The sequence below is a fragment of the Prionailurus bengalensis genome, chromosome B2 (genome assembly GCF_016509475.1).
Source record: "Prionailurus bengalensis isolate Pbe53 chromosome B2, Fcat_Pben_1.1_paternal_pri, whole genome shotgun sequence".
NCBI classification, from domain to species: domain Eukaryota; kingdom Metazoa; phylum Chordata; class Mammalia; order Carnivora; family Felidae; genus Prionailurus; species Prionailurus bengalensis.
In genome coordinates, this window is record NC_057349.1 from 35,334,192 (window position 1) to 35,352,569 (window position 18,378).

General features: G+C 46.3%; 1 protein-coding gene across 1 annotated transcript in view; it reads left to right on the plus strand.

Annotated features, from left to right (window-relative positions):
• TBC1D22B (TBC1 domain family member 22B) overlaps positions 1 to 18,378 on the plus strand; it is an 80,505-nt gene that overhangs the window by 20,581 nt on the left and 41,546 nt on the right. Inside the window, exons 3-7 of the mRNA XM_043591280.1 lie at positions 8,583 to 8,890; positions 11,427 to 11,606; positions 12,141 to 12,211; positions 13,613 to 13,741; positions 15,008 to 15,073. Of these exons, the coding sequence (XP_043447215.1) occupies positions 8,583 to 8,890; positions 11,427 to 11,606; positions 12,141 to 12,211; positions 13,613 to 13,741; positions 15,008 to 15,073 (754 nt within the window). The remainder of the gene's footprint in view (positions 1 to 8,582; positions 8,891 to 11,426; positions 11,607 to 12,140; positions 12,212 to 13,612; positions 13,742 to 15,007; positions 15,074 to 18,378) is intronic.

The window sequence follows — 18,378 nt, forward strand, 5'->3', positions numbered from 1 at the left end:
GGAGGGTACCTGGAAAGATGTTCCTGTTCGATCAGAGAGAGATCATTTTGTGAAGAGAGCCTCTTTTTGTCTCTACTCACCTTTCCTGCTTTTGCATGTGGTGGTGTGAAAATAGATGCTGAAAGCTGTAGCAGGTAACTTGTAAACTGAGGGAACGGGTAAGAGACCCTCAGACACCTGCCGAGTAGTGCCTTGGCATCATGGGTCTTTACAATTTAAGCATCAGAGATTGAGGATTCTTTTTTTTTTTTTTTTTTTTTTTTTTTAGTGTTTTTATTTATTTTTGAGAGAGAGAGAGAGAGAGAGTGAGCACAAGCCAGGGAGAAGCAGAGAGAGAGGGAGACACAGAATCTGAAGCAGGCTCCAGACTCTGAGGTGTCAGCACAGAGCCGGACATGGGGCTCGAACTCACGAACTGCAAGATCATGACCTGAGCCTAAGTTGGAGGCCCAACCATCTGAGCCACCGAGGTGCTCCCAGTGGTTGAGGATTCTGTTCCTTGTAGCCAGTTCTGCTCACAGCCAGGATTTGTTGATTGGTAGATCCATTCCAGCATATTTTATAATTGTCTTGAATACGTGGCTAACACAGAAATCACTCAGTCCACCCATGCGTAAGGCAGTCGAGGGTACTGTCCTATTTTATGTTCATGTCAGAGTCACCACACCTTGTCTGCATCTGTTATCGAGTGCATTTTCCCTGACTCTGTATTGAGGACAGGTCTTGAGGAACATTCCCATATCCCAAACTGCCAAGACAAATTTTATATACTTTTGTTTTCCCAGCTATTAGTTATATAAAACCACAAAAGTTTTCACTGATCATTCAGGAGAGTTGGAATCAACTTTCTTTTCTTTTTTTTTTTATAGGTTTAATTTTTTCTTCGTGTATCTTACTTAAATATCATTCTCCTTTTATTTATTTTTAAAATTTTGTTTTAGAGAGAGTGAGAGCTAGGGGAGAGGGCAGAGGGAGAGAGAGAGAATATCCCAAGCAGGCTCCACGCTCAGCGTGGAACCTGATGCAGGGCTCAATCCCACAGCCCTGGGATCATGACCTGAGCTGAAATCAAGAGTTGGACACTCCACCGACTGGGCCACCCAGGCGCCCCTGCAGTCATACTTTCAATAGAAGCAATCGCTTAGCTCTGCAATTTGGGAGGAGTAGAATTGTCACTGAATAAATTGCCGCCTCTTTTCATGCACTTGGTGGTTTGTTAGCACTCTGCAACATGGGACAACCTCTGGGTCTGCACTGGACCATTTTACAGTTCCAGATTGTTACTATAAAACATTTATCGCCCTTATTTTAGTACCTTTGTTGGGACATTTTTATTACTTTCTCCTCTGTGTGATTATCAGTCCACTTCAGACTGCCATTAATTACCGGTGGTTAAGCCCCATCACAGCAGAAGCCTTTACACGGGGTCTTCAATCATCTAAACTGCATGAGCACAGTACATCGTTCCCTGTCTGTATATACTGACTTCAATTTGCCAAATTATTACCATTACTGATAATATTGCCAGCAATAATTTTTACAGCTCGGATGAAGCTGGCCTTACTGCCGAGTGGCCCCATTGGCCACTTGATGGTATGACAAGCCTCTAAATTTATCGTTTTCTGAATTGCACTAAAGTACGATCCTGCTTGCGTGTTACGAAGCTGGTTCACACGCAGCCACACTAGTTATCGGGATGACTGGATTTATTTGAATGTCACTGAATTCCCCGCTTGTTTCACACCCCTCACCAGTGTCAGACATTATTTTTCTGAGTAAATTTGTGTACTGTTTCTGTTAAGCGAGCAGCCATGTCAGTAAAACGGTGTAGCCTCAATCAGATTACAGAATGATTGATCTTTTGTTTCCTAACCAGTAGAACCTGTAGCCACTCTTGTTCAACACATCCTTTGGGGCTCGTGTCAGCATTCAACAAGTTACCATTCACCAAGCAACTGATTTCTCTCAAATGTGCCACTTAATTACGTTTTCAGGAGTTTTAGGGTCGTGTGCACTCCTTGAATCTCTTTTTCTTCACCACTTTGTAGCTCCATGATCTTGGGCAAATTACTTAACCTCTCTGAGTCTCCTCATCCGTGAAGTAGAAGTAATAAGACTCAGGTCAGAGTTACTGGGAGAATTAAGAGGTCTCTGTGAAAGTGCTTTTGAAGCTATAATTTGGCATTCGGTCGTAAGGAGGCGCGATGGAGGTGTCTGTGACAGGCCAGTTTGGTTGTAAGTCTGACACAGATCAGTTTGAACAACCTTGGCTGAACTTCAAGCCACACTGTGGTTGTTAGGATACCTCAGGTTGGCTATCAGTTAGTTGGGGCCATGTTAAAATGAGGCAGCCTATAAACCAGAGGTACCCCCAGCTGGGATCACCTGGATTGGTTTTTTCACTGGGCCTCCTGATGTCAAAAGAGAAGAGCGGTGTGTCTCCTCCAGGGGCCATATTCCTGAATTCAGCCTCTTCCCATTCCGGCTACCAACACACACAGCCCGTTCCGTGTAGACAGGAGACGATTGGCACAAGGCTAGAGAGTTAGGGCTGTCAGCTGTGCACACGCGGGGGCACTACGGCTGTGGTGGTATGTGCTCCGTTTGCCTGGCAACTCCTCTTCCTGGGCTGCAGATCTTACTAGACCTCCTTTTCTAGGTAGATGAGTTAAAGAGTGTATGCAGGCCGTCAGGTCAGGTAGACCTAGATTTGAGCCCAGACTTTGCTGCCTGCTCATGACCTTAGTAAGCCTCAGTTTCCTGATCTGCAAATAGGAATAATAATAATAATAATAATAATACCTCAAAAAGTAATAGTACCTTATAGCCTTATGAATGAGCATTGATCAGAAAATGGGTATATATAAATATTAGCACAGAACCTGGCACCTAGTAAATAGCCAATACATTCACACTTTAACGTATGTATAAATTTATATTCCCTCCTTTGGAGAGAACAAAATGAATAAACATGGAAATGCTTCAACTTTAAATCATCCCACCGTTGTTGTTGGTCTGTAGATTTTCTTGTTTCCTCTCAGTGGCAACCCAGGAACCTTTTCACTCTGACCTGCCTCTTTCATTCTGTAACTGGTTCTCACCAACCCTCAGTCCTCACACTCCTACCCCTCCTGGTGGTACCAACCCCTTCCTCCATGAAGGCCTCTTTCCAGAAGACGGAGCTGACTTTTTTTGACTGGTTGGTTGCGTTCTGGGTTTTGTGGAATAGGCATCTCTAAAATAATTTCCAGTGGCCTCAAGATGGTCTGCTTTGAGTCTCTTGTCTTCCTGTCACAGGGAATGACAGCCTTTCCTCCTTCTTTGTTCTTCAGTGTGTTGGAATATGTCCTTCCAGTTTCTATTTGCAGAAGTCTTCACCTGAGTAATTCCAATTCTTAATCTCAATAGTTGACTTATATTGAATCTTCATCTCCTTCAAAAAATGTAGTGAAATACTTGAATGCTTAGAAACATGTAAAGAAAAATATAACAAATCCTCATGTACCCACCACTCGGCTGATTTAACCTCCTTTGTTTGTACAGATGTGTTAGAGCCTGAGTCTTAGCATGTCCCATCTCTTGGTGCAATGTTTCCATCCAGTGCAGCATGTATGTGTGCTTCACCCAGTGTTAAACTATCAGCATCCAGTCACTTCTTTGGCCTGAGTTAAAATTTAGCCTCTTGGGGCGCCTGGATGGCTCAGTCAGTTGAGCGTCCGACTTCAGCTCGGGTCATGATCTCACAGTCTGTGAGTTCGAGCCCCGCGTCGGGCTCTGTGCTGACAGCTCAGAGCCCGGGGCCTGTTTCAGATTCTGTGTCTGCCTCTCTCTCTGACCCTCCCCCGTTCATGCTCTGTCTCTCTCTGTCTCAAAAATAAATAAATGTTAAAAAAAATTTTTTTTAAATAAAAAAAATAAAAAAAAATTTAGCTTCTTGATTTGATGGCTTATTTTAAAAATCTTAAAAATATCAAGAGAGTATTTAAGAGGGGCGCCTGGCTGACTTAGTTGGTAGAGCATGTGACTCTTGATTACTGGGTCGTGAGTTCAAGCCCCATGTTGGGTGTGGAGCCTACTTTAAAAAAAAAAAAAGGGAGAGAGAGAGAGAGAGTATTTAGGAAACATCAACCAGAAAAACACGGTGGTTAATCTTGGTATCCAAGGTACTCCATATCAATCAGTTGGGTTCATTGTGTGCAATCTTGAGGTACACATAGCCTCCAAAGAGGAAAACAACAGTAACCACGAACTTGTATGCAGTATTTTATTGGTGGCAGAGCTTTCTTACACATCTGCCTATTTGTTCTTGACAGTGGACCCTCTGAGGGTCCCTTTCTACATCCCCCTTTACAAAAGAGAAACAGTCATAGGGATGGGTCCAGAACCTGCAACCTCAGCAGGTCCACAGACGAGTACTTTGCCTCTTCTGGCTCGTGGATGGATTTTTGACAGCAGATATTCACAATGTGTTGTCCCAGTTTTATTTCCTTTGATTTGAGCTCTTGCTCATTTCTGATCGTTTGTTTAGTAAGTTTATAAGTACCCTTTCTTTGGGGATTGATGAAAGCCAACAACCTTATCCACTGGTTAATAATATGCTCACTGTAGAAGACACAAATAATTCAGAGACCTATAGAAATGAAATGAAATATCCCCTATAATTCCACAGCCTAGCGATAAGCACTGTTAACATTTTGATGTATTTTCTTTCTGGTCTTTTCTATGCATATACTTTTTTTTTAATATAGAGATTATAAAAATATATTTTTTTGACTCCAGTTTTCACTTTATTGAGATCGTTTTCTAGTGTTACTTAATAGCCTGTGAGATGTGCTTTTCAGTGGCATTATAACATTTCATCTGGTGGCTGAACAAATTTCATCATTCCAATTTCTAGATGTTTATGCTGTTTTCAGTTTTTAACCAAAATAACACCATGATAAACTGTCTTAGATCCTTTGACCCTCTGGTTATTTTGTTAGGGCCAGAAATTATAAACCACTTTCGGGTTTATGGTATGTATGTTGCCAGATTGTTTTCCAGAAGGCTGTACAACATACACCCTCACCTGCACCATTAGATGGCGGTCCCCCTGCACCCTTGGCAACACTGAAGAGAATGCTGTTTAGATCTTTGCTAACTTGGCGGGTAGAAAATGGTATTTTGTTTCTATCACATTTGAACTGCTACATCTTGTAATCTAGTTTTCTCCCTTGTATTTTGTGTGATGTCTTCTCTTCCTTTACTCTGTGTAAGACCAGCTTTGAAAACAATGCCTGAGTTAAAATCTTACTCCTTTTCTGATGCTAATAGTAAGGACATATTGATGAGCTGAGCTGTATGAGCTCCCAGACTGTATTTATCCGTGTTAATAACAATTATCTTTTAGGATAAGCATTGGACTCATCGAGGGAGATGAGATGGGTTGTTAGACCACCCACCTCTACCCAAAGGGAAGAAACAGCTCCTGGAAATGGGGAAATTCAGCTCTTCTGGCAGAACCTTGTTTCCCCTCTAGTATCACTGTGCTTTGCTGGAGGAAACAGGGAGGCAATTAGTGATGTCTTTTTTTTTTTTTCAACATAATACTTAATTTTATTTTTTTAATTTACATCCAAATTAGTTAACATATAGTGCAACAATGATTTCAGGAGTAGATTCCTTAGTGCCCCTTACCCATTTAGCCCATCCCCCCTCCCACAACCCCTCCAGTAACCCTCTGTTTGTTCTCCATATTTATGAGTCTCTTATGCTTTGTCCCCCTCCCTTTAAAAAAAATTTTTTTTAACGTTTATTTATTTTTGAGACAGAGAGAGATAGAGCATGAACAGGGGAGGGGCAGAGAGAGAGGGAGACACAGAATCTGAAACAGGCTCCAGGCTCTGAGCTGTCAGCACAGAGCCTGACGCAGGGCTCGAACTCACGGACTGTGAGATCATGACCTGAGCCGAAGTTGGACGCTTAACCGACCAAGCCATCCAGGCGCCCCCCCCCCCGTTTTTATATTATTTTTCTTTCCCTTCCCTTATGTTCATTTGTTTTGTCTCTTAAAGTCCTTATATGAGTGAAGTCATATCATATTTGTCTTTCTCTGACTGATTTCACTTAGCATCATACCCTTCAGTTCCATCCACGTAGTTGCAAATGGCAAGATTTCATTCTTTTTGATTGCCGAGGATTACTCCCTAGTATATATATATATACCACGTTTTTTTTATCCATTCATCCATCGCTGGACATTTGGGCTCTTTCCATACTTTGGCTATTGTTGATAGTGCTGCTATAAACATGGGGGTGCATGTGTCCCTTTGAAACAGCACACCTGTATCTCTTGGATAAATACCTAGTAGTGCAATTGCTGGGTTGTAGGGTAGTTCTATTTTTAGTTTTTTGAGGAACCTCCATACTGTTTTCTAGAGTGGCTGCACCAGCTTGCATTCCCAAGTGATGTCTTTACTCCAGTGCATTCAGGCTCCAGGTGTAAATGTACACAAGGTTTGGGATTTGAGGGATGTTAGACAAGACTGAGTTAGAAATGTCCCAACCACGTAGTCCCCAGGATCCAGAATAAGGGCCCACAGATGTTAAAGGGGAGACCTAAAGAGGAAAAGGTCAGGAAAGTAGGAATGATTCGCATGACTCCTAGGACTAAGCTGTCTTTCCTCACTGAGTCAATCTAGTTTTCCCAAACTGTCGTCATGTACCATCTTCACGTTTTTTTGCCAAAGTCTGTTCTGTTATTTTACTGAATACATTTTTTAAAAATAACCTCTTAAAAAACCTCAATTAGATTTGTGTGTGTGTGTGTGTGTGTGTGTGTATTTAAGATTTTATTTTTAAGTAATTGCTACACCCAATGTGGGGCTCGAACTCACAACCCTGAGGTCAAGATTCACATGCTCTACCGACTGATCCAGCCAGGCGACCCACATTGATATATATATATATATTTTTTTTTTCTTAATATGAAATTTATTGTCAAATTGGTTTCCATACAACACCCAGTGCTCATCCCAACAGGTGCCCTCCTCAATACCCATCACCCACCCTCCCCTCCCTCCCACCCCCCATCAACCCTCATATTGTTCTCGGTTTTTAAGAGTCTCTTATGGTTTGGCTCCCTCCCTCTCTAACCATTTTTTTTCCTTCCCCTCCCCCATGGTCTTCTGTTAAGTTTCTCAGGATTCACATAAGAGTGAAAACATATGGTATCTGTCTGTCTCTGTATGACTTATTTCTCTTAGCATAGCACTCTCCAGTTCCATCCACGTTGCTACAAAAGGCCATATTTCATTCTTTCTCATTGCCACATAGTATTCCATTGTGTATATAAACCACAATTTCTTTATCCATTCATCAGATGATGGACATTTAGGCTCTTTCCATAATTCCACATTGATATTTTATCTTTTTTTTTTTTAATTTTTTTAATGTTTATTTATTTTTGAGAGGGAGAGAGAGACAGAGTACGAGCGGGAGAGGGGCAGAGAGAGAGAGGAAGACACAGAATCCGACGCAGGCTCCAGGCTCTGAGCCGTCAGCACAGAGCCCGACGCGGGGCTCGAACCCACGAACCGTGAGATCATGACCTGAGCTGAAGTCGGACACTTAACCGACTGAGCCACCCAGGCGCCCCACATTGATATTTTAAAGTAAACCTCATCACTTCTGTAAATTAGAAGTGGAAAGCTAATTATCATTTGCCAAAAATAGAAGAAGTAACCTTAAAAGTAAACACAGTGAAAAAAACAAAACTCTCTTATTAAGAAAATTCTAAACCAGCTGATGTTGCTTGCAAACATGTTGATCTGAGGCCGTCCTCTCTTTGTTAAAAAATAGTCTTAAAGACAGAGTAGCACCATACTGAGACTGTCTCCTTTAGGCTAGCTGAAGGACTTTAACAGAATGAAAAAGGAACATCTCATTCATTCTGGAACTTGATGTTTCATGCTACATATGGACTGCCTAAAATTATCTCTGGTTCTGCCAGGAGTTCATGTCCTACTCTAAGGAATAGTTTAGGTTATGTTACCGTAGCAGATTAACTCTGGAATCTCAGTGGATTGTCACAACAAAGGTTCATTTATTCCTTTGTCATGCTACGTGTCCAGAGTGGAGTTGAGTGGGAGTGGAGGGCAGGCTCTACCCTACGCAGTCACTCTGCTTCCCAGGTGAGGGAGGCGCCTGGCCAGTTACCACAGTAGAAGAAAGCTTATAGAGAGAGAAGTCATCCCTGTGCTTGTCTGCTTTGGCTTTGGAGTGATTTCCTCACTTCTCTCCTCAGCTTATTGGCCAGAACTAGTCTTCTAGCCTTGTCTGAATACGGGGCGGGGGTGAGGGGCTGGGAAGTATAGGGGAGCACATGGGATATTTGGTGAGCATTTTTGTCTCTGCTCCATCAGTCTCTGCAGTATAGTAGTGCTGGTCTAGATGGCTCTAGATGAGGAATGGATACAGCTGTTTTTATTTGTAGAAGGTAAAGATTATATATCAACTAGTTTGTCATACTGTTCATATTAAGCCAGTGAAGGTGGTCAGAAGTGTCAGATCATTCCCTGGTAACGATGTCTCCTTTCTTAAAGCTTCATCAAAGAACGGTCAAAAGTCAACGCAGTTCCTTTGAAGAATAAGAAGGCCTCCAGTTTCCATGAGTTTGCCCGGAATACCAGTGATGCTTGGGACATTGGCGATGATGAGGAAGAGGACTTTTCCTCCCCTTCTTTCCAAACTCTAAACTCAAAAGTTGCTCTGGCGACCGCAGCCCAAGTCCTAGAAAACCACAGCAAGCTGAGGGTGAAACCAGAACGCTCCCAGTCAACAACATCCGATGTTCCTGCCAGCTACAAGGTCATAAAGTCCAGCAGTGACGCTCAGCTGTCCAGAAATTCCAGTAAGTCCATCCTGCTCCCGTCCACAGCCTCACCCTTTTCAGCAGAGTGCACCTCAAATGAACGGTTTTTCTCTAGGGCATTACTCAGATCTTCCATTGAATGGTAAATGCGAAAGCTCAAGCCTGAGCCCAATGGGTCATAGACTCTGCTTGTTCCGCCCCCACACCTTGATGGCTACTTGGGGCTTCACTTGCTGACACCCCATTTTTGCCTGCCGTTTTGTTCTTCCGTTCCCTGTGATGGGGTCTAGAACTTTTGCTCTTTGGTTGCTTCACATTTCTTTGGGCCTGGTCAGGTTTAAGGTTATTGACTCGTGTATGTAAAGTTGTTAGTGGCTGAATTTCACAAACGTGTGGCACCGTTGTTTGGCCTGTTCAGCCCTGGGGAGCAGTCACTAGTAAGGTTGTTCCTTTCCTGTTCCTAAGGAATGGAGCAACATGTGCCCGGAGGCTCTGTGTCACAGCCTCAGGTTGGGGGCGGGGTGGGAGGAGACACGCCTTCTGTTTCTTTTTGGGAAACTGGCTTCTGCAAGTGGTTGAGGTAATGGTGGTTTTATCAGATGTTTGGGGTCTCTCAGTGTACCCTCTTAACTATCCATTGCGGTATGCAATTTTGCTCTAGAGGGTTTTGTGGAAGCCAGTTATTCCGAGTCGGAGAGGGAAGTGTCATTATTCCAGTGAAAGTTAGAATGGCTGACTGGTAAAGGGCGAAGGGAAGTGGAAGAATGTCAGAGCCTGGCGTGTGTCCCGACTCGTGCTCTAAGAGAACAACTTCTGCCGTTTCAGAATAAGCACGTGGTCATGAACTTAGGCTGTGAGGCTGTTAAAATGCCACAGTCACTTTCCATCGCCGATCGGGCTCCAGGTTCCACCTTCGGTGCCGTGCCCACGTGGGTGTTCGGTGTTGATTGACTGGCCGTAGCTATAGGCTGTTGGAAGTGTCTGTATGCTGTGATTGAGGGTCTTAAAGGATCTCAAGTGTGAGGAAGCACCCCCCTCCCCGCCCCCATCCCTAGTAAAGGTGCAGCCCTCATACAGCCAGGACCGTCCAGAACATTCCCTTTATGAGGTCCCCTCCTGTGAACATCATGTGTTAATCTGTGATCTCAGAGGTGCACATCGCTCTCAGGCCCCCAGTGTGTGGTCTGTGTTTCCTAGGCCCCATGTTACACTAGGCATCCCAGCCAAATACCCTGTGACTGTTGCTTCTGTAAACCTTCTAGTTGTGCATGTTGCTGAGTGCTCATCTTTTTTTTTTTTTCCAAGAGAGGATTTCTTTATTTTTTATTTAAAAAAAAATTTTTTTTAAGTTCATTTATTTTTGAGAGAGAGACAGAGCATGAACAGGGGAGGGGCAGAGAGAGAGGGAGACACAGAATCCAAAGCAGGCTCCAGGCTCTGAGCTGTCAGCACAGAGCCCAACGCGGGGCTCGAACTCACAAACCACGAGATCATGACCTGAGCCGACATTGGACACTTAACCAGCTGAGCCACCCAGGCACCCTGTCTTTCTTTATTTTTTGAAAAATGTTTATTTATTTTGAGAGAGAGAGAGAGAGCATGCATGCAAGCAGGGTAGGGGCAGAGAGAGAGGGAGAGAGAATCCCAAGCAGACTCCATGCTGTTAACACAGAGCCTGACATGAGGCTTGATCTCACAAACTGTGAGATCATGACCCCAGCCAAATGCTTAACCAGCTGAGCCACCCAGGAACCCCCTCATCATTTAATTCTCGTTGTGAGTCCTGCCTTTTTTTTTTTTTTAATTTTATTTTTTATTTTTAAAAATTTACATCCAAATTAGTTAGCACATAGTGAAACAATGATTTCAGGAGTAGATTCCTTAATGCCCCTTACCCATTTAGCCCATTTTTTTTTTAATGTTTATTTTTGAGAGAAGAGAGAACATGAGCGGGGAAGGGGCAGAGACAGTGGGATAAGATCTGAAGCAGGATCCGTGCTGACAGCACAGAGCCAGATGTGGGGCTTGAACACATGAACTTCGAGATCATGACCTGAGCCGAAGTCAGATGCTTAGTTGACTGAGCCACTCAGGTTCCCTGTGACTCCTGCTTTTTAAGGCCCAGATAGATAAAGAATATGAAACAGTTATGAAAGGACAGTCAGAATTTAACTCACTGCTTACGTGCTCTGTGATGTGGAAAGGGAAGGCAAACACTACCTTAGACCGTGTTGCCCCCACATTCAATATTAGGCATGAAGACACATCCCAGGTTGGGGTGGAAAGAAAACATTTGATTTCCATCCAGAGTTGCCAAAAAAGTTGTCACAGTTGCTACGGCCTCTGGAGTCTGTTAGCACATAAGATGCCTTGGGAGCCTGTGATAAAAATGCAGCCCTTCCCCCGGGCAGACGCTTTCCATCCCCTGGCTGCCCTCAGCGGGCACCTTGGGGCAGCGCGCCAGCTGCTCGGACCCGATTCTGGCGGAGGGGCCAGTACTGAACAGCCAGCTCAGGGTCCCTCCGCGTCCATGCTCTACATTGCCGCCTGTTCTCTTTCTCTTTCATTATCACAGGTGACACATGCCTGAGGAATCCACTCCACAAACAGCAGTCACTCCCTCTCCGACCCATCATCCCCCTGGTTGCCCGCATCTCGGACCAGAATGCTTCCGGGGCGCCCCCGATGACTGTCCGGGAGAAAACCCGCCTAGAAAAATTCCGTCAGCTTCTCTCCAGCCACAACACTGACTTAGGTGAGTCCCCATGAGCCCCGGGCAAGGTAGGACCTCTTGGTGACTGGAATTCTCAGAGACCTGGAAGCTATTGCTCTTTATTCTTCCTTCTTTTACTTTTCCAGCATCTCCTGATCTGGTGCCCATTGCAGTGACATGCAGGTATTAAGTCAGAAGTATGTTACTAGAAATTAGGGGCCAAATTAGGTGGGACTGGATTCTGCGGCCCGCAGACCATAGTGTAGCTGTTCTGGCTTTGGTCTCCTCTGCCTCGAGGCAACTCTGACTCGAATCCACACCCACGGGTCTCTCTCTGCCCCCCTGAGTCTGATCTCCGAGCTGACCTGCATCACTACCGCAGAGCCATGTCTTCGCCACTTTGCTGCTCAGGGCTGTTGTCTGGGGCTTTCTCCCCGTGCTTGTCGGTAGCCGCTGCTGCTGCTGGTGGTGGTGGTCTTTCTTGAATGGTGGGAGGAATCAGGCAGTGCTGGCTCAGGGTTGTCTTAGGGCATTTGTGGGAAGGGCTAATCCAATCGAGCCGTTGTCCGTTTGCAGATGAACTGAGGAAGTGTAGCTGGCCGGGGGTTCCCAGGGAGGTTCGACCCATAACCTGGAGACTCCTGTCGGTGAGTTCTGCCCGCTGTGTAGAGAAGCGTGAGCCTCACACAGCCCTTCTTACCTGCTGAGGTTAGTGTGGGCACATTCATCTTACTGCATAGACTCCTCCAGTCCCACTGGGTGTGGCAGATCTGTGGGACTGTCGTCTTATTTCTGCGCCTAAATAAACACATCCTTGCGAGTTATTCACGCACGTATAAAAGAGCACAGCTTTTCCCCGTTGGTGTATCCGCCCTTGCTCAACGCCAGGGAGAAAGAGCGTAGTGAGGTAGGGATCTCAGCACTTGTTTGGACAGGCTCCCACACTCCCCAGACTTCACTCTTTCCTCAGTAGGAAAAACGAGAGTGGTGGAAAGCGACTCTGGCACTGTGAGGAGGTGAGACATGGGCCTCCCCCAGGAGCCTGCACCAGTCCCGCTCTCACTGAGGGCAGAGCACTGTGCCAGCCTCTGTGATAGGGACGCTCGGACTTCCTGAGCCTGTCACGTTCGTTCCTTCATTCATTCATCTAGCAAGGAATTATTGAGGGCCTGCTGTCTGCCAGGCATGGTGCCAGCAGCTGCGAGGATACACAACAATGAATGAAGCCTGGCCCCTGCTCTGCAGGCCCTGCCTGGGGAATGTATTACATAAATGTCTGCGAGAGGAAGTGACTCTTTCCTCAGTGTTCCCCACGAGTCCCGATCCTGCAGCCATGTAATCACTGCCTCCGCCACTTCTAATAAGTTTGAATGCCAACAAGAGCAGATTTGGTCGTGGTTTCGGGAACGGGAGCCGCACGAGTTGAGAGTGGGCTCTAGACCAGGAGTGAGAAGGAAAGTTGGCCTGAAGCTTTGGCTGGGCGGGAGGCTGCTGCCAGAAGTTCCGTGTCTGCACGTTGTGGCTGCCCGTGTCACAGATTCCATTCAGCTTTCTAAGCTGGCAGTTGTGAATATTAGCGTGGAGAAGAATGTGTGACTGGCACAGACTTCCAAGGCACACCCCTGGGATGTGCCGTAGAGGTGGCCGTAGGGCTGGGATTCCCGGAAGTATCGCCTTGCACACACGCAGCCCTCCAGAGGCCCCCACTCGGGTCCAGTTCCCTCCCACTGACCTAGATTCATTGCTCTGCTGAGCCAGCTCCGGGGCGCTCACCAGCAGCACGCACTGCAACTACAGTGCAGGGCTGCGGGAGTGTGCACGTAACCCTGGGAAAGCTGGCCTGGCTTCATCTGCCCACATGTGGGTCTCATTGAAGAAGGAGAGAGCAGACGCTGGGCGGCCGGACCCAAAAAGGGAGGATTCTTGTGCTCTTGGCAGCTGTCCTTCCGCCCCTTTGACGGTTGCCAAGCCAATCCTTAGGCTCAAATAAAAATTAAGGACTCGTGCAACCAACGTGTGTCCCCGTCTAACCACGGTCCTGTCTGTAGGGCTATCTCCCAGCAAACACCGAGAGGAGGAAGTTGACCCTGCAGCGGAAGCGGGAGGAATATTTTGGCTTCATTGAGCAGTATTATGACTCTCGAAATGAGGAACATCACCAGGATACCTACCGACAGGTACAGTCATCACCTTTTTGGTTACGAATCATAATTGTCAGGTGTATCTCCTGGGAGAACTGTCGTAGTGCAGGATTTCCGAGTCTTCAGGCTTTGGTATGCTGGTTAGGAATTAAATTTATTCCCAGAACTGCTTCCCCTGTTTCTAATGAGTAGCTCTGATTTTAGCCATTTTAAATAGAGTTTTTGTTTTTTTGTGTTTTGGTTTTTTTTTTTTGCACTGATCAGTGGCATTGCTTCCCCAACTTCCACATGCATACAAGTCATCCAGGGTCTTGATAAAATCCCACCCAAGCGTTATGATAAGATGCAGATTCTGATTCAGTGGGTCTGGGTTGAGACCTTCACTTCTGACAAACTCCCACGCGGTGTCAGCACTACTGGTCCCAGGCCGCAAGTAGTAAGGGTCCCGGGGCACAGAGTGAAAGAGAAGCTCACTCAGGAGTGGTCCAGTCCCTCTAGACTGTGTGACATTAGTATGTCCACCTGGCAGCTAGTGCCGTTTCAACACCCATGTCTGCCCGTGTGTCTGCAGGAGCAGTAGTTACCAGCAGGCTCGGCAGGCAGTGTTCCATCACCCTCACGGTGGTCCCCACCGCCTGCCAAAAGAGGAGGGGAGGAAGAAGAGGGGCGAGGGGAAAAGCCCAGGTTGCTGGCAGCTGTCTTCAGGAAGCCTCAAGAGCCAAAGTAGCTTCTGCTGCTGTCGCCGCCACGGTCCTTGGGATCGATCGTTAAGGCTCGGAGAAATCCTGAAGCCGAAACCAGCTGTCGTGACCTCTTTGGTAACAGAAGTGAGGACTTGGCAGTGACAGTTACTGAATGCCGGCTCCCTCTGGTTCCCAAGCCAGTCACGTGTCTGCCACTTTCAGAGCTCTCTCCGCTCTTGGGAACTAGTGATGAGTAAGACTCTGAAAGAGGGACACACATTTTGATCATGCCTGTTGAGTAAGCACCAGCCCAGAGTGAAACAGACTCCAGGGCGATTCTCTTAGGCCGTGGGTTCTCTTAGGGCGTGAAGCCCGTTGCTGTTCGACATAAGTGGTTTATCTGCGGAGGTTTCCTCAGTTTCAGTAAGCTATTGCTGTCATGGAAACGTATTCCAGATGGACAGGCGGGCTTAATTAGACTCTTCTGGTATGTCCATCAGTTCTTTCTGAAGATACTGTGCTGTCACTCTTACCCCCTTGATTCGCAGATCTTAAGAAAATAACTTCTCAAAAGAACAAACTGGCATTTGTGTTTTTAGACATGACTTCTCTTTTTCAGATTCACATCGACATTCCAAGGACAAATCCTCTCATTCCATTGTTCCAGCAGCCGCTTGTACAGGAGGTAAGGGAAGTACTTAACCGTTCTCGGCCCTTCTCCGCTCCATGCCTCCACAGCACCTGTTCTGCATGTATGTGTCCTAGACCTCCCTCCGGCCGTGGGCAGGTGTGTGGCTAATCATGGGGGTGCCTTCTGTTCGGATACGGAGCTGTGGAGAGCTCTTTCTTGTGCATTCTCCTTTGTTCTCCTCGACAAATCTATGGGCCAGGTCACACTCTGAGAAGTTAAGGGACTTATCCGGGGCTTTAAGGCCACACTGTAACAGGATGAAGGCTAGAACTCATACCTCAGAATTCCTAGTCCTGTGTTTGCTCTACTTTATCAAGCTGGGCTAGTGATGGTCTTTTTATTGTGGTGAGTGTGTGTAACATGAAATGTCCCATTTTAACCCTTTTTAAGTGTACAGTTCAGCGGCATCAAGTACATTCACACTGTGGTATGACCACCACCTGTCTTTATGACTTTTTTCGTCTGCCCAAACTGAAACTTTGTATCCATTAAATAATAATTCTGGGAGCGCCTGGTGGCTCAGTCAGTTGAGCGTCTGACTTTTGGTTTCAGCTCAGATCGTGATTCCAGGGTCATGGGATCAATCCCCACGTTGGGCTCCGTGCTGACATCAGGGAGCCTACTGGGGATTTTCTCTCTCCTTCTGTCTCTGCCCCTCCCCTCCTCTCTCAAAATGAATGAACATTAAAAAAATAATAATAATTCTCATCCCCAACAACCACGATCCTACTTTCTGTCTCTATGGGTTTGAATATTTCAGGTACTGCAAACAAGTAAGACCATATATTATCGGTCCTTGCGTTACTTACTGGCTTATTTCACTTGGCATGATAATATCTTCAGAGTTCATCTATGTTGTAACGTGTGTCAGAATTTCCTTCCTCTTAAAACTGAATAATATTCGTTATATGTGTGTAACACAAATTGTCCGTCTACTCTGTCCTCTGTCTGTGGACAGTTGGATTGCTTCCACTTTGGGTATTATGTCTGTTTGAGTCCCTGTTTTAAAGCCTTCTGAGAATATACCCAGAAGTTGAAGTAGTCATGATATTGTGAAACCTGACAAGTCCACGAAATGCATAGAAGGTCTCAGTGGGACTGTTATCTTTTGACCCAAGCAGTAATTATAACCTCCTTGAGACTAGGGATTTCCTTAGCAGCTTCACGGTAGCTAGGACGCTGGGTGTAAGTCCTCTCTGAATCCTGTTTTCAGTTTTCCTCGGAATAGAGAGGGATGGTGGTAAAAATGCTCAAAATAATTTCTATTTGACTTTAGATTATATCCATAATTCTATTTAAATGCAGATCTCCACTGGTGGGATCCCTCATGACTTACCAGTGGCCTTAAGATTTGAAGGGGGTGGTGACAGCATTATTTTAACTCTAAGATTCAGCTCAAAGGAAGCGGAAGACCCATTGAGGGCCCCTTTGTGCCTCCCGTTGTTTCCCACGGCTCAGCCCTGCTTATGCTTTAACTTGGAGATGTTCAGATACTTCTCTTTTACCTGCGCGTGCTTACTGTAAACTTGGAGACAGGGAACGCAGTTTGTTTAACATGCTTCTAGTAGTAGAATCTGAATACAAAGAAGGGAACTCAAACTACATTCTTTCCATTTTGTCTTGAATCATCTTGGCTTCTAGCTGGCTCTAGTCCTCTCACAGAGTATTACTTAAAATGCCGACCAAGGAGCAGAGAACTAAGCAACACAATACTGAAAGGCTTGCTTTGCATATCTGAAAGGTAACTTGAGAATTGACTACAGTAAGGCAGAATTACCCAAGTACAAGAGGTGCAAGAAAAATCTTCAGGGATTATCCCTTCCACTCTTCTCCACAAGGCAAGATTATCCCAGGTTGTTTTCTGTCATGACGGTTCCACGGTCTCCCCTGGTAACCAGGCCTGGTGCCAGGCCATGTCTATGGCATCTTCACTTGTACAGTGTGTGAGCACCTGCAGTGTCCCATCCTTACCAAGCAGGGATTGTCACAGGTCTCCTGATTGTGAGCTGCTGGCCTCCATGCCCTTGGCCACTGTTGAAACCAGTCAGCGAGGATCTGTGTTTTCACGAGGAGCTGACGGTGTGGAGCAGAAGCCCTGGGATTCTCTCTCTCTTTCTGTCTCTGCCCCTCCCCTCCTCTCTCAGAACTAACAGAGACGTCCAGACAGACACGGGCCACAGGAGGCAGGCAGGAGCCCCTTGCGATCTTCCTGAACATGGTGGGTCTAGCCTGAGCTTGGGCTTGTGTTTCAAGGGAGGGAGGAGAGAATGTAAGAGGGCCCCCGTTAAAGTGTTGGGCCTAACCCACGTGAGGATGTCACGCCCTTCCCTCAGCCCCAGAGAGCAAGTGGGCAAGTCTAGTGGAGGCAGAGAGGCCAGCTTGCTTCCTGGTAGGGCTTGTTCTCACTGCCTGTAAGGGCAAGAGTGTTGACAATGGGCGTGTGTCTCATTTCCCTCTGCAGCTGGAAGGCAGACTCAACACGGGGGCTGGGACACATCCTTTATTGTGTCTCTAGATTCTCTACTTCTCTCCTGCGCTAGCTTACCAACTCCAAAACCATACAAGCATTTCCTTCCCGTTGTTCTCCCTGGGGGGCTTTCTTCCTTGCACCTGACCTCTAAGAAGGCCTCTTCAGTCTGCCCCCAGAGCCTGTGTGTGCGCGGTGGAGGCCCTCTCATCTCCCGTGCCCCCCACACGTGGTCACCATCAGCTCTGCCGTCCCTCTGGTGTGGCTCACAGAGACACGAGGCAGCCCAGTCAGAGCCAGTGTAAGGAACGTGTCGGACTGGTAGTTTTGGCCACCAGGATGAAGCCCAGGGAGGAATAGTATCAGAGAAGACGGGGGGATAGCTGAGAGCCTAATGAAGGCAGAGGGAGTGTAGCTGAATGGGGCAGGACCAGACTCTGAAAAGGGACCCTAAACATCTTTTCCTTCTCCCCAGTCTAGGTCTCTGGTCTCTTGTGGCTAATATACTTAACCCCGGTGGCTTCCCCATGGAGGCCCAGGCTGATTTCTCTGTTCTCAAATTCCCAGCTGTCGGATTTGGCTTATTTGCTTTCCTTTCCCCAGCTAATGTCTGGGTTGCATCCTGATACACACAATGACTTCCCGCGTTGACAGTTCTCAGTCAGGCTGGGCTAGGAGTAAGTCTAGGTATAAGTTTTCCTCCGTCTCAGCGGGGAGAAAGGGGAGCGTGGTGGGGAAGGCGTTTCTACTCCACATCCTATGATGATAAAAAAAGGTGTGAAAAAGGTATCAGAACTTAGATGTTTTACCATCTTGCTTCTGGAAATCAAGA